This window comes from Zosterops lateralis (assembly GCF_965231275.1).
Source record: "Zosterops lateralis genome assembly, chromosome: 1".
NCBI lineage: Eukaryota > Metazoa > Chordata > Aves > Passeriformes > Zosteropidae > Zosterops > Zosterops lateralis.
In genome coordinates, this window is record NC_139762.1 from 21,516,866 (window position 1) to 21,533,157 (window position 16,292).

Sequence of the window (16,292 nt, forward strand, 5' to 3'; positions counted from 1 at the left end):
AAATCCATTGCCAGATTTAGTGGTTGATGTCTTAGCTGCTGATAAAAGGAATATAAATATTGTGGCAGATTTTCCATGGAAATATGTGCCAGTCACTTGATTTCTCTGCCTTAGTTCTGCATCTCAACAGCAGCATTTTACAGCCTCATAAGAAAGTTGCAAGAGTAAATACTCTCATCACTGTTCCGATACTGTGATGAATCATGTGATGCATTTTTTAGGGCACAAAACTTAGTGGCTGCCCATTGCTAACATCATTTCCAGAGGGAGGTCTTGTCAGGCTTAAGCTTCCCAAGCTTTAGTTTTTACTGAATCTCATTCTGAAAGAAAAATCCCAGTCTCAGAATTGAGTTATTTTTCTGCAATGAAGTCTCAAAGATGTTAAAACTAGTAGAATTTCAAAACTGAAAAACAAATCTAGATCAAAACACCTTCTAATCCAACACTTAAATTGTACATTGTTTGAAGCATTTAAAACAAGTATCAGTAAAAACTGTCAGAAAATTCTACCAATCTAAGGTTTTTCCTACTTATTATTTGCTCTTACTCTATTCAGGGATGAAACATAATTTTCACAGTTGGACATCACTAAAATGAAATATTGAAGTTGCAACTTCAATTACAAAGAAAAGAATGGCTACAGAAAGTCTTCAAAAGACTATCTAGACAAAGTCTTCGACTCAGACTCATAATAGAATCAGTTTCTAGCATTATTGAAAAGATCCTCAAAAATCTGTTATGTCATTGTAAATAAGACAGATTTAATGAAAAATTCAACACTCCCCTCAGCCTTCTCTCCTCCTCTTCTGCTCAGTTTTGTTTTATTCACAAGGCCAAACCAATAAATTCCCATTCTGTATGAAATTGCAAACACTAAAATTCCAAAGGAATATAGTTTAAATAGTCCTTAAAGACTGAAACTGACTGCAAATTTTTCTTTCTTTGTGCAGGCACTTGCTGAGAAATTTGGATTACATACCATTCCACATCACTGAAGTTAAATACAATTAGATTTTGTTCTTTTTGTCTGTCAAATAAAAAGAACAAATAGATTTGTTGGCCCATTCTACAAAAACCACCACTTGAATATTAACCACTTTGCATTTCACTAACATGCTCAGAACTGTGCAAGAAGAATATGACCAACCAGATTTCATTTGGACAAGATTGAAAACGACGTCTAATAGCAACAACACCATAGAGAGAAACTTGAATTCTATGTACCATTAACTTTGATAAAGCTATTAACCAACTTCTACAGTTTAACTGTACATTTACAGTGTTCCAAAGTCCTTCTGGGAGCAATTGTAGAAGGTGTCCTATGACAGCCCTGCAGCTGATCCAAGGCAAAGCGAGCAGCAGTGACTGAGGCCACCTCAGCTCATTCCTTCAGAAAACCGTGTAGGATCTCACCGTGCATGAGGCAGCCCAGTCAAAATGAACATCACTCAATGAGCTGAGCAGAATGAAGATATTCACAATCTGGTTAGAAAAGGTTGAAATCATAAGACAATCTGAGCAAAAATAATTTAGCTGTTTAGACTTCTCATGCCAAACCTAACGAATCCACAGAACTCAAACTACCTTTCGCCCAGAAATATTACAACACAACAGGAAGGTGAGCACATTAGAGATACATGAGAAGGATGAATAGTCCGTAAACAAGGTGTATCACAGGTATGTCATATGAACAAATGGTGCCAGGATGTATTTGCAGAACCCCACAAGCCAATCCACAATAGGAGAAGCATTTCAGAAAGAAGATCAGCAAGAAACTTAATTTTTCACATCAGGTATACAGTGTTATTTTTATCAGTTGGAGGAACAGATTTTACATGTTGAAGATCTACTTTGATTCTTCTAAATTTTGATATTATAATGCATGCTGCCACAGCTGAAATGAGGAGAAGCACTTAAGTGACAGCTCTTCCCTGGGAAAGGTAAATCTCTTTACCAGAAAAGTACAGTCTTTGACTATTGAACATATTATGTTGGCTTCAAGTGCCCAGCTGAACTCAGAGCTTGGTAATTGATAGTGAAGAAGATTTTTTTGTTGGCTGATATACTGAAGGAGTATTCCACTCAGTCTTATGCTGTCAACATTTCCATTTTTCACTGAGATCCTAACACCAAAGGTGTGCTTAAGTAAGAAGTACTTGTTTTTCATAAATATTTATTAAAGACTGAAAAGGAGGGTGGCTATAGCTCCTTTTCCACACATTTTCTACTCGGTCTCCCTGTTAGCTCACAGTTAATGTCCTTTTTAAAACAAAGCTGAGACAAAAAGGAGGCCAACTCATGCAAAAAAGTGCCAGTCTCAGTTCAGACAAGCTAAACCAATCCTTGAGATTCATCTTCCTTTGCAGCCAGATGTTAACTCACAGCCTGCAGTCTCCATAATGATCTGCGGTCAAGAAACTCACCTCTGACAATTCTCCCTTCTTTTGGCAAACCTGGCCTACCACAGAAAGTCCAGCTCAGAGGGAGACATAATTGGATGTTTTGAAGATGTTGACTAAGCAAGGAGATAAATCTAAAGAACAATGAATTTAAATAGCAAGAAGATTTTATTTCAAGAAATTGCACCATGGGAATCATGGTCAAACCATTTCTTACATTCTAATAGCATCGAACTATAGGCTGATCATACGTGATTCAAGCATATTAAATATCTGAAGAGTCAGTAGCATAAAACTATCAACAACTGATAATGTTAATAAAATATGGGGAAAATGACTGCAAGTCACATCAAGTTCTACTACCTTACTAAACCACTTGCTTAATTTCCTATAATTGTAAATGGCAAGTCTGAATTTCTTCCCACTTCTGTGCTGCCTCAAACCATCACAGTAAGAGCCAGAGTAACATCCAGAGCAAATGCAAATACCTTCATCCTTTACTGTGTGTTAGGGAAAAAAAAAAAAAAAAACACAACAAACACGAACCCCTGCATTTTTAAACACCTTCTTTTAATAGTGTGTGATTTTTGTGACAACTTATACCAGAGCCTGAGTTACAGATTTTATTCTTGAGATAATATTTAAATGACACTTGAGAACTGGTTTAACAGTAAGTTCTTCATCAAACCTAGCCTAAGCACCACTACATTACAATTTAGCCTGTCATGACAGATTGGTAGACAGTCTTTTGGTTCTTAAAGCACATATCACCATTATTTAACCTGAGTCAAACTTACAGATAAATCTGGATTTCTCAGGAATAACTCCCTGGGAATAATTTTATGGTTAGGATTGAGAAATACAGCAGAAACAGAAAAGCCATAAACCTAATAAGAAAACTTTTAATTCTAACCCCTTAAATGGAAGATTAGAGTTTCTTAATTATAATCTCAACGGGCCCAGTGTCTTGAAGATTTTTTTTCTTTTTTCATACTCCAGTATTATGTTCCTTACTTGAGCACATCATCAAAAGTTCCCTGACTTGATTGTGAAAACTTGTGTCACCACTGATTAGCACCCCTTCCTGTTGAAATATTCCTAAATATGGTAAAAAGAAACTTCAGAAAATTAAAGGTATTTGGGCTTCATCCAGAGATTTGGACTCTTGAGGATGACAATGGTTATTCTCCTCAAATCTCAGAGCATTCTTTAATATTATCAATTTAACAGCAGTCTTAAACAACATTCTTTTGCCAACTGCACCTAAAAACCCCAGGTGTACAAAGTTGTATTATGGATGACCAGGTTCCACTGCAGCAGTGCACTCACAGGCCTAGCCAAATGCTGCTCACTGGCCAGACAAACTGAAAAATTTATCCTGAATGTAAGACATACTTACGCTCCCCAAAACAATGGAAAACAACTTAATTCCAGATATGGTCTGTGCAATCCATTATCCTAAATGGTTCCAAAATAATTTCCAACTACTCCACAGTACTGATCGACTGTTCAGTAGACAAGAAAGTTCAGCTATTGCTGCAATACTATAAACAGCACCAATGTCCAGATTCAGATGAAATTAAGAAAATCTGGTGACTGCCTTTCTGCTTCAGGAACCTGATTTTCAAAAGAAAACTTTCTTGCTGGATAAAAACAAAAGCAGAGCACTCAACTTTCACTCAGAGAAAGCAAATGAAAAATAGCACTATGGCTTGACAACTTTTGGAAGTTTCCTCAGAACAGGAGAGATTACGCTACAGCTGATGCTCTTTTATGAAGCCTGCCAAAAAAATCATCCAGATAATAGCACATTCCCAAGGGGCCCTGGAGAAGAAGAGCCCAGGGACGCTTTCCGGGAGACTTCATCATTCCCATCTCCCTGGCACAAATCCAATTAACTGATGGATAAAGGCAGCAGGCTCCTGAAAGTAGGCTGTCACCAACTGAACAGCCTGCTGCTCCTTTAGTCTCCCTCAGGACACCATGAAAAGGGCCAAAAGAAAGAGGCTGTTTACCAGTGAAAATTAGCCCATTGCCCACTATCTGCTTTTCCAAGAACAATTTGGTACTGAGTGATTATTTTTATCTCCTCATATATATACAGAATAATGCTCTTGAAAATTATTTACTGGTGATCCTATTAGGCAAGCACAGTAGGTAAGGGGTTGGCATCCTCTGCCCCTAGAAAAGAGCAAATTAACCACTGAAGTAACTGATGGGTACTACTGCCTGCCTTGAGACTCGCAGTGCTGAGGAGCACATCCAGTGAAATGAGCTCTAGAGACATCCCTGCAAGGAGTCTGAGCTTCCCTGACAGCCAGAGGCACTAGGGAGAAAAAAAAAAGTGAACACCTGCCAGAACCTGAGCCTATCACTTTTTAATCTTATTAGCTCAAATCATTGTCTAATAGTCCATGGAAAACTGGCAAGCAGTACAATGTCTTCCTCACATCCAGCTGTCAAAACACACTAGAAGACAGCAGAACAACTAAGAATTATTTACTAGTTCCCAAAATAAGTCAGTCAAGCTTCCTACCAACAAAATAATTAATTGAAGTGCAATCTTCAGCTTAAAAGTGTTAGTAGTTCAAAATGAGAAGATCGACCTATGTCTTATTTTAAAGCAACAGACTAAAAATTTCTGGCAACATACATACAGAGTTTATGTCTCAGTACTTTTTTTAATTCAATAATCCTTTCTCCTGAAAAGATACATACTTTTCAAACGGTTTTGACCTGGTCTTTCTTTAAAGAACTGCAAGAATTCAATTGGAGCCTAAACGTCTAAAGTTTGATAAACATTAAGAAACAATGTATCTGTAGTTGAAAGTTACAGCTAGTTTAACACTATTAAAGAAATTAGTTTCAGGAGACTTATACAATGTTACTCTGCTGTAAGAAAATAACCTCCGAGAAGGGGTGTACTTATCCACATAGGAGAAAAAGTCCCTTTATATTATGGGATTCCCCAGACAAAGCTTTTATTTCTCAAAGTAAAAGAGATGTCAGCAGCAGGTCAAAAACAAACGATACTACACAATCTCAAATAAGACACACAAAACTAATTATTAACTGTCTATATGTTATTTTATCTACAGTTTCGACACATCAGCGTAATTTTTGTCAAGTAAAAGCCTCTCCCTCTAGTCTGGCCCTAGAACAAGCAAGATGGGGATAACACTTGAATTCAGCACGTCAAGCTTTACTTGAAAGGAAAAGAGTAAGCTGCCAAAGGAATCCCCTTTAGAGAACTAAATACACAATGCTTTAATGACTCCTCATGCCTGTCTGTGAGGCAACTGTAGATGGTGCTTTTTACTGTTCATCCTTTCAAAAACACTCCAAGGCGGACCTTTCTCACTACTTGTTTTGCTGTGCTGCGGCGTTACTCGTGCTGAGCAGGCCAGCTCGTCCCCCACGAGCATCCCCGCGCTCGGCCCCGCGGCCCGCAAGGCCGGGAGGGCCCGCAGGGGCCCTGGCACTGTCCCCGCCCGGCCCCCGCCGGGACACGGCCCCGGCCCAGCCCGGCCCGGCCGCACCGTGACCGCGGCCCAGCCCCGCTGCTCCCGCTTCCCGGCCGGGCGACGGCGAGCCCAGCAGGGCCGGGCCGGGCCGGGCCAGGCCAGAGGGCCGGCTGCCCGCGGGGGATGGAGCCGGAGCGGGTCTGAGGCCGGCCGGCCGCCCGCGGGGTTATCTCGGGGGGAGGCCGGGCCGCGGCGCCGCGGGAGCCACTCACCCACATCCTGGTCGAAGGGGTTGGTGGCGAAAAGCGGCATCGCGGGGCGGGGGGCGCGGCGGCGGCCGCCCCTCCCGGCAGCGCGGCGGCGGCGGCGGCGGCGAGACAGGGCAGCCCTCGGCGGCGGCGGCGGCGGCTCCTCCTCCCGCCCCGGGCAGCGCCGCCGCCACCTCCCCCAGCGCCGGGCCCGCCCCCCGCGCAGCACGCCGGGAACCGGGCTGGGCCCGCCGGCGCCGTGCTGGGCTGTGCGAGGCCGGGCGGGGAAACACGGGGCTCTGCGGGGCCGGACAGTGACACACGGGGCTGTGCGGGGGCCGGGCAGTGACACACGGGGCTGTGCGAGGCCGGGCGGGGAAACACGGGGCTCTGCGGGGCCGGACAGTGACACACGGGGCTGTGCGGGGGCCGGGCAGGGACACACGGGGCTGTGCGAGGGCCGGGCAGGGACACACGGGGCTGTGCGAGGGCCGGGCAGTGACACACGGGGCTGTGCGAGGCCGGGCGGGGAAACACGGGGCTCTGTGGGGGCCGGACAGGGACGCACGGGGCTGTGCGGGGGCCGGGCAGGGACACACGGGGCTCTGTGGGGGCCGAGGGGTGACACACGGGGCTCTGTGGGGGCCGGGCAGGGACACACGGGGCTGTGCGAGGGCCGGGCAGTGACACACGGGGCTCTGTGAGGGCCGAGGGGTGACACACGGGGCTCTGTGGGGGCCGAGGGGTGACACACGGGGCTCTGTGGGGGCCGGGCAGGGACACACGGGGCTGTGCGAGGGCCGGGCAGGGACACACGGGGCTCTGTGGGGGCCGGACAGGGACACACGGCCCCGACCGGCCCCGCCACCCCAGACGGGCAGCTCAGCGCCGGCACAGCCACCTGAGGCGGAGGTTTATACGATTTAGTTGCGTGGAGCTCTTTTCGTCCCCCCTGCTCGGGAGGCGAGACGGTTTTGTGCCCAGACACGTTTGCTTTCTATGGAAGATTTTTGGAGCTTCCCCTGTACGTTGGGCTGACTGAATATTTGCATTGGTAATGCCATGGTGCTTGTGACATGGGTTAGCTGACAGCAAAGTGCGGGGTGGTGGTTACGCCGGCATCTCTCTCACAGCATCCATGGCAGCCTGACCAGTTCTCCGCGGTCACATCCCGTGGGGAGCAGGAGCCATCAGCTGCTCACAGGGCCTGGAATATCCCGCGGCCTCTGCTTGCCTATCTTGGTGCTGCACTCTGTAAGCCTCTGTTGCTGGCTTCTGTGGGGTGTGTCCCACGTTAACAATATGACTCACGCGTTCTGCCTATTCCTGCTGTCACATAAAACTCAAGTCATTATCCTTAAGGCCTTTTAGTACTGTTCGATTACTTTGAACTAGTTGGATTGCAAATTAAGTAAAACTAGGCTCATGTATACACTTGGGGAAAGAGTCAGTCACAGAGCAATAGGGCATATCACAGGCGTGCAAACAAGAAATGAAAAAGGTACTATTACTGTTTGCAGGGCAGAAACACTAGATGCAATCAATAGCACTAACCATGCTCAATAATGAATGTGATTGCATGCACTAGGCAGACTTCTGACACATCAAATGAAAACTGCACACTAAGCCTCTTCCCACAAGGATTTACAGTCACTAGGCACTTTGTTATTTTACTAAGGTTTGTTTTTCGGGTTTTTTTTTTTCTTTTTTTTTTCCCCAGACCTCTAGTTCTGCTTCTTTACCTATCCATAGCAACTGTTTTCAGCAGCTAATGCAGGTCAGCATTGATCTGCTGTGTAGAACTGACTACTTGTAAGGAATTGCATGTTTTCTTTGGATTCTACCTCAGTTCAACTATTAGATATTCTCAGAGGATGCTTTACCTCGTCCCCATTCATCATCCCCCATTATGTTCACAAAAGACATATGGTAGATGTTCTCTGAACCTGTTTTATCCCATCCTTTCTCATCTCTTCTTTCTGATGGTTTCAGAATGAATCATAGGAATCCTTTCAAAACAAGCAGAGCTTTTATTCAGTAGTCCTGCAGGAAGAGCTAACACAACACACATGGAGAACTGGGGTTTTAGACTGCCTTCAGCCTGAGAGCATTCCAACCCAACTTTTCTTCCCAATACTCTACTCAACATTTTGAAAAAAAAAAGTAGTCTATATCAGGAAGCATCTTAAGGCTCTGTAATTATGGCTCATATTTTGATTCTGTAATGATTTTTTTTTTACTGTGGACACAGTGTGAAGTCCTTCCAAAATTCCATATTATATTGTATCTCCCTCTTTTCCCTGTCTCATGGCTCTAGCATTTTTTCATGGCACAACAATGGGTGGTCGTTAGAGCACTGTCTCAAGAACTGTAGGGTTTGCCCTCTCAGACATAAATGGCTCTGGAAACCAGCTTTTCCACCTTATGTGCGAGTAGTATAATGAATATGCTATTAAAAACAGGTGTGTTAATCTATATGCTATTAATAAACAGGTGTTAACTACATCTTTACTGGATGTAGTTCAAAATGCTTGTATTATTTCCTACTGCTGCCTAAGTTAGCTATCTAAAAGTGAGGCGTATAGTTCAAAGGTACAGTCTCAAATTGCATCTAATTTTGGGGTATCTACAGCTGAAAGAGAATGTGGCAACACTGCCCTGTGCCCACAACTATGTGCTGCCACCACATTTCTTGTATTAGATTTGGAATTTGATCCATTTCATTTGTGGCTGCACAATCAGCTGATCCAGCTGAAAACTACCTCACTGCAGAGCAGTTCTCTGTTGGATCATGTCACACCTCTGACTCACCTTGGAATTAGATCAGGCATGTGAAGAGGTGGGAAGGAATGGCTAGGGACAGTAATTCAGCAGTCTAGGTCAGGAAAAACAGGCATGTCCAGAGGATTATTCATCTGTTCTATTTTGGACCTCATTCTGAAGATGGCCTCTGCAACAGTGACTCTGTTGATTTCACAGATGACCCTATCTGTCCAACAGTTCTCTGACTTAGGGCTTGCCTCTAGACAGCCTTATAGCAAGTTTTAAGTAGGGTGTTTTTTTAAATATATGCTACTTTTGTCTGAAGTAAGCAGTCTCAGATGACTGGTGCAGACATTTCTTTTTTCTTTGCACACTTCTCTTTTTATATAGTACTGTTGCTCAGATACAGCTAGAGGTTGGTCTAGGATTGGTTTAGAATGGACTTAGAGGTAATCTAGTTCCAATCCCCCTGGCATGGGCAGAGACACTTTCCACTACACCAGGTTGCTCAGACCCCTGTTCAATTTGGCCTTGAACCGCTGCCAGGTTTGGGGCATCGTCAGCTTCTTTGCACAACATATTCCAGAGCCTCATCACCTTGACAGTAAAGAATTTCTTCCTAATTCTCATCTAAATCTACCCCGTTTCCGTTTAAACCCATTACCCCTTGTCTTATTGCTGTGTCTCTACAATGTCCTTGTTAAAAAGTCCCTCTCCAGCTTCCTTGTAGGCCCCCTTCAGATACCGGAAGGCTGCACAGAGGTCTCCCAGAGCATTCTCCAGTCTGCACAGCCCCAGCTCTCTCAGCTCATCTCCATAGCAGAGCTGCTCCAGCCCTCTGATATATTTATGGCCTCCTCTGCACTCACTCCAGCAGGTTCACATCCTTCTTAGATTGGGGTCCCCAGAGCTGAATGCAGTACTCCAGGTGGTCTCATGTTCAGTTAATTTCCAGCTAACGCACTTCCTGGATTTTAAAGATGTGACATACTTCTAAATTTGATTAAGTGTTTTATTTATGTTATTTGTTTATATAATTTATTATTTGTTTTTTATATTATGACAAAAGTTTATCCATATGAAGGTAAATTCTGGATTCTGATGATATACAATTATTCATTTCTCTATAGTCTTCAGTAGGAAAGGATACTTAGGAGCAGTAACTTGTAAATAACAATCTGCTGAGGAAGTTCTAATGTTCTTTACAATCACTCAGTTGACACCCACCTACATTAGACAAGCATTTTCTTAAAATAAGGCAAAATCATTGTAGCCATGGAGGTCCACTGCAGTTCCAGTTTGCTGGGGTAGTATTTTATTTGTCATGCCCATTTATTTTAGCATATCTTAGTTTTATAGCTGCCGCATTGTAAAAATAAGGTGTATGATGCCAGGAAAAAGTCAGGCCAGTACACTTCTAGCAAGGAGACAGATATGAAGAACAATTATTGTCTCACAAATCAGTCCCACTGACCTTCATTTTAACTGCATTTTCATTATAGTCCACTACGTACATTGCTTTTGAAACTGCAGGCTGTGAAGAAAAGATAATCAAAGGAAAAGAGGAAGGTTCAGAATAGAGCAAGTGCCAGACGTCCATTTAGTCACAGCTTTTATCTTTGACAGGGCAAGTACAAAATGTTTTGGATGGCATACAAGATGCTGTAATGAATAACAATATGACAAAGACAATTTTTTTCCCAGTTACAGGGCAGATGTAGATGCTTTAACGACCCTGCGGTGGTCGCGGTGTCGCAGGATCCCTCTCCTGCTCCGCCAGGCCAGCCCTGACACCGGCCACAGTACGAGGTATGGTTTGTACCCTGGGGAACCTCACCTATCCTGAGGAGCCTTTTCTGCCAGCGAGTGGTGAGCAGTGATGAGAAGAAAGGTGGACTCTGATAAGGGGACAGCAACTGAAGTTTATTGATAGCTCCCGGGGAGACCTCACCTCCACAGTGTCAGCCTTAACAGGGCACTGAACATTCTGATACAACAGCTTATATCTGGGGGTGGAACAAGGGGATGGGTTCATTACCAGGCCAGTCGGGATGAACATGGGAGTGGCTCAAAGATAACAGACATCATGGCAAACCAAAGAGAAGTAGGAGGGTAAGGTTGGGGTCCTGTCCAATCACTCAACGCTCTCCCTGGAACTTTCTGGATGCAGAGAGAGGCCCCAGAGTGACAGACAGGCCCACGGGGTTACATAACACATTGATTGACAGAAAACTGCAACTTGGGAGAAACCATATGGGGAAGAACAGAGGGGTAAATGGGACAAACCACTTTAATTTACATAAAACAGCACAATATCTAAAAACATTAAGAACAAGGAAAATTAAAACCACACCACTACACACCACAGTGGTTTACTTCCCATCTTTAATCTTATTGTATGTGTTTTAATATTTTGCAAGTGTCTAAGCAGCATGGCTTACAGTATTCTTATCTATTCCATTACATATAGAGAAAATATATAAAACATATCAATACAGTAAGTCTGGTGTCCACTGTTAGGAAATCAGGCTAAAAATATTTAATTGTCCCTTTTTACCTTAATATTTATAAAGTGTGCAAGTAGGATTATATGAGGCATATAACTGGAATTCCTTGAAACCTATGTCATCTTACAACTAGGCAAAGATTCTACTAATAAAGTTTATAAAATAATTCATTTTTCCCTGACCACGTTAAAAATTGTGATGTACAACCTTCTAGGTAATATTTGCACAGATGCCAGAAACAAGGGTTTATGTCTTCCTCAATCTGAATTCAAAGCAGTAATTTCAAAGCAACTCCAATGAAGTAATATTTCATATATTTACACTGAAGTTTTGTTAGATGATTTTGGATAACAAGTTCATTGAAGTCAAACACAAAAATGTGTTTGTGCTATTTGCTTGAATAATCTTATGGTAATGTATTGTGATATAGCAGTGAAAGGCAGATAACGTGTACTGGCTGCTGTGATCTCTGGGTGCCTGGGCTTCCCTGGGGATGCTGGCCAGAGCATCACTCCATGCCAGGTTCCTGACACTGCTGTAGGGAACCACTTGTCCTAGTGCTTTTTTTGTCACAAACATGATGTCTTCTTAGTGTGGCCAAACTGACTACACCCAATATAGTCACTTTTTCATGCTGATAACTCAGACCAGTTTTCAACCAATGATGAGGTTAAAATTAATCTTTTTGTTCTCCACCACTCTTTGAAGAAGGAAATAGAAATACTTCTACTGACCACAACGGGTGTCAGATTGAAACACTACTCACTTGATAAAGAGCCCTTTTTAACTCAAGCTCTTGAAATAAAACTAACTAACAAGCTTAGATTGTGTCTGCTCTGAAACTAATAATGAAAGCAGTCTCTCTATAGAGACTGTATATCACACAAGCAAGCTACCATTGAAATATACAGAAAATCAGAAGGAGTTTTTTGTACTATTCAAGTGTGTTTTGTGAAAACCTGTGAAAAATTTGCCTGATATCTCTTGGGCAAGGTAGAAAAGCTTCTTTATAAGAAGAATATTACTTTTATTACATAATATAGAAAAGGGAATTTAAGAATATATTTATGCTACCAGTAAATTTCCAAAGTGTATTTTATTTTACTCATATGAAAATTAATAGAACTAATTTCATTTTTAATCATATATATATATATACACAATTAGAATATTAGAGTGGAGTTAGCTTCTTGATACAGCCAGTCTTGCAATGTGCAAAGACTCCAACTGTGCAGATCACATCTAAAATAGCCCATACAGAAAATAATTGTTGGACAGAGCTCAATTAGTCTATTATAGCAAAAGTACACTGAGTTTGGATAAATCAAAAACTCAGATAAACCAAAGTCAAATGAGCAGGATAGTCATCTCCCTTTAACATGTGTTCGTTCTGCAACATTGCAGTTTGCATTATGGTTTTGTTCCTGCAGAGGATTATATAGAACAATACACAAGGGCATCCCAGAATTAATGTGCTTTTCAGAACATTTAATAAACCAGTGGGTTTTGGATATGTAGAATCAATAGTTTTCATACAAAAAATTTAAATGTTCACACCAGAATTTTTGTAGTTTTGTAACAGAAGTGTAAAATTCCACTTCAGCCTGTGTTCATGACACTTCTTTTCCTTTGCTGACTACTTAGCTGTACAGTCAGAGGCTTAATATGAATCATTTATTTTGCAGTGGCAGTGCAAAACTCCAACTGCTTCAGAAATGTCAAACATGAGATCTTCTAGTTCTTCCCACAAAATTTATGCAATCCTTTCCATGCCACATCTTTTGAAAGCATCTTCTACCAAATTCCTAGCATAGTATATTAAATAATAGATATACACATCTGGATGAAAGCACAAAAAGACACACACACAGTGTTGCTCAATTTAGACAAAATTCTGTTCACTTGCATTTATCCTTGAATACGTCACTGATTCCTACATACAATAAACCTAGAATAGTGTGCAAGTAGTATATATAAAGTCTGTTGTCTAAACATTTTGTTCTTGCAGTGTGTTGGGAACATTAACTGCAGAAGTGTTGGGAAAGATGGGACAGGAAGGAATTGTGGATATGATTGCCTGGTAAGAAATACTGCAGATGTAAAACCTGTGAATGAAATAGAAATGAAGGCCAGCTTTGAGATGTGATCATGGCAGGCAGGAAGACGGTGATTAGCTGGAGTTAGGTTGAAGGACCGAAAACAAAAGGACCCAAAAATGTAGCCCCTCTGCACCCTGCCAAGACATCAGGAAAAAAGTAGATAAGAAAAGTAGTCTTTAGAGTTTAGAATATAGGATGATATAGTAATATTGTAGTTCTCATAGGCTGTATGCAAACTTTGTAGGTTTTGTATCTTGCGCCGGTTGGTCACTGTAAATTAGAATATTCAACACAAAAGGAGATATAATGTATTGTGATAAGGTACTCACTCTCTTACCGCTCTTCTACCTCTCTTACCGCTTACCACTCTCTCTCTCTTACCTCACTCTTACCTCTCTCTTGCTCTTACCTCTCTCTTACCCCTCTTAGCTTTTTTACCTCCCTTACCTCATACCCTCTCTCTCTTTCCCTTTCTCTTTGGGGCTTCCCTTCAGGCGAGCCTGGTGGCTGAAGGCCAGGCTCTCTTTACCCACAAACCTTGCAATAAAACCACGTGTTTCTAGAATATCTCAAGTCTGCAGAGTTCCTTCTCCCTGCCATCCACGGATGCTCCTACACAGAAGGACAAGCAGAATCGAAGATGTTAAATTTTTTAACAAATTCCTCTTGCCAGGATTTTAAGATACTGTCTGACATTTAACCAGTCTGGAGTATAAAGGTAATTCTGCAGGGTTCATATCAACTAGTTCTTGAAGTGTTCCAATAGTAGATGACCTTCCCCTGTGATAGTGGAGCTGTTAAGCTATTATATTATTTTCAGAGCACTACAATTTTTCATTCCATAGAAGTGTTTCCATATTGAATAGATAAATTTTGTAACAAAACCCCCAAAATACTGTATAACATTTCATTAGAAAATAATCTCATATAAGCTTCACTTTGTATTTCTGGAAATAGTTTGGATGTAAAAACCATTCAGTTTTATATGGTTCAGAGTATCTGTGTGTGCAATAGGAATCTAGAAGTAAAATATATATTAATAGTATCAATCATGAACAAAAACACTCATTTTTGTAGTAACAGTATAGCAGCGTTGATGATTTGGAGCTAGAGTAAATAAACTGCCAGGGAAGGTTGAGAATGAACATGAAACACAATGCTCTCACCTACAGCATAAAATACCTTGATCTGACTTTGTCTTGAAATTTATTGGAAAGGTTGGCTTGTGTTTGAATAACAGCAAAGTTCACCTCAATTGGCAAGCCAGTCATAACTGAGTTTAAAGTTGATTTAGATGCAATTAATATATGTCTATTCACTTCTATTGATTAAATTTCTGTATGTAAAGAAAATCTGTCTTATGAATAATTTTGGTATTTTGGGGGGACCAAAAGATCCTAGCCAAAATTGAAATAGTAGATTAAATAACTTCACTGCTATAAAAAATATTTCTAATTAAGTATAGATACCGTACTTAATGCTTTGAAAATAGCTGACACTTTATCAAATTTAAATAAAGGATTCAGAAAATACAGACTAGTAAACACAAATATATACATTGTAATTTATAGAAATCTTGATTTAAATAATAACAAAAGGAAACTTATGAAAAAGAAATTACATTTCAACTAATTTATTGCAATTCCTGGAACACATAATTATAAAAACAGTTTTGTAAAAAAGCATTAACACAACAAATATGTTTTGAAAATGCTGCTGATAAAATGTCACACAAGAACTACCCAGGATATGAAGTACCTACAGATTAAGGAATAAAATATCTCCACAGATTAAAACATGGGAAATGGAAACAAGGAGCAAGTTTATTATAGCAAAATTAGAGCAGTGGAGTGTTTAGGAAAGTTCTGTGATATGTTTTGTGCTTAATACTTAAATAAATGTTTGGGAAACATAGCCAAATGTGGATGACAAAACTTGCAATTTGAACAAAATGTTTAGTTTATTTAAATCCAAGAAAAGATTATGGGGATATTCAGAAAGTTTTCATCAATTGGGTGAATGAGTGGTGAGATAGCAAGAGAAACTGTAAGCTTAACAAATAGTAACCACAATATTAGAGGAAACACATTGAGATGCTGAACCTCAGCACTAAGTTCTGAATTGACTAAACTAACTGAAGACAAACCCAGTCATCATAACAGATAATGTGTAGATCCAAAATCAATAAATCAGAGCAAATAAATAGAGGAAGGAAAGAAATACAGAATTCTAAAGAGAATTAGACAAACATTGCTTATCAAATTTCAAAAGATTCTGAGCAAAAGCATGGAAAACATCCAAGAAGGGATTTAAAAATGGAAAAGTTTTACTTCAAAATGAAAACAGGGTTTGTTGCCTCAAATCTGCTGTGGAAAAATATCGAAAGATAAATGGCAAAGGACAGCTAAAAGTAGAAAAAATAAGAACTGATATTAAAAATTGGGATCAAGTCATGCCTTTCTCCATGTATCACAATTTAAGAAAGTCTTCATCAGTTACTGAATTCATAAATTGACATAATCAAAAAAAAAAAAACAAAAACAAAAACAAAAACAAAAACAAAAAAAAAAAAAAAAAAAAAAAAAAAAAAAAAAAAAAAAAACAAAAAAACAAAAAAACCTTTACTCATAGTATGTGGTTAATTTTTGATGCCTCTTCCAACACTACATTGTCAAAGCTAAAAAGTTGGAATAGTTTGAAGAGAGAAGAGCAATTCAGGTGAAGAAAATGTGTAAGATACCAGGAATATCCAGAATTAAAATAATAAATGTTGAAAATATTTTGGAAAACTTCCGTTTAAACCAATTTATAG

The 16,292-nt window shown here is 40.7% G+C and overlaps 1 protein-coding gene across 1 annotated transcript in view; it reads right to left on the reverse strand.

Annotated features, from left to right (window-relative positions):
* Nucleotides 1-6,218, reverse strand: part of STAM (signal transducing adaptor molecule) — a 32,484-nt gene extending 26,266 nt beyond the window's left edge. The window contains exon 1 of the mRNA XM_083864884.1: nt 6,136-6,218. Within this exon, the coding sequence (XP_083721010.1) occupies nt 6,136-6,175 (40 nt within the window). The 5' untranslated portion in view covers nt 6,176-6,218. The remainder of the gene's footprint in view (nt 1-6,135) is intronic.
* Between the last annotated feature and the right edge of the window lie 10,074 nt (nt 6,219-16,292).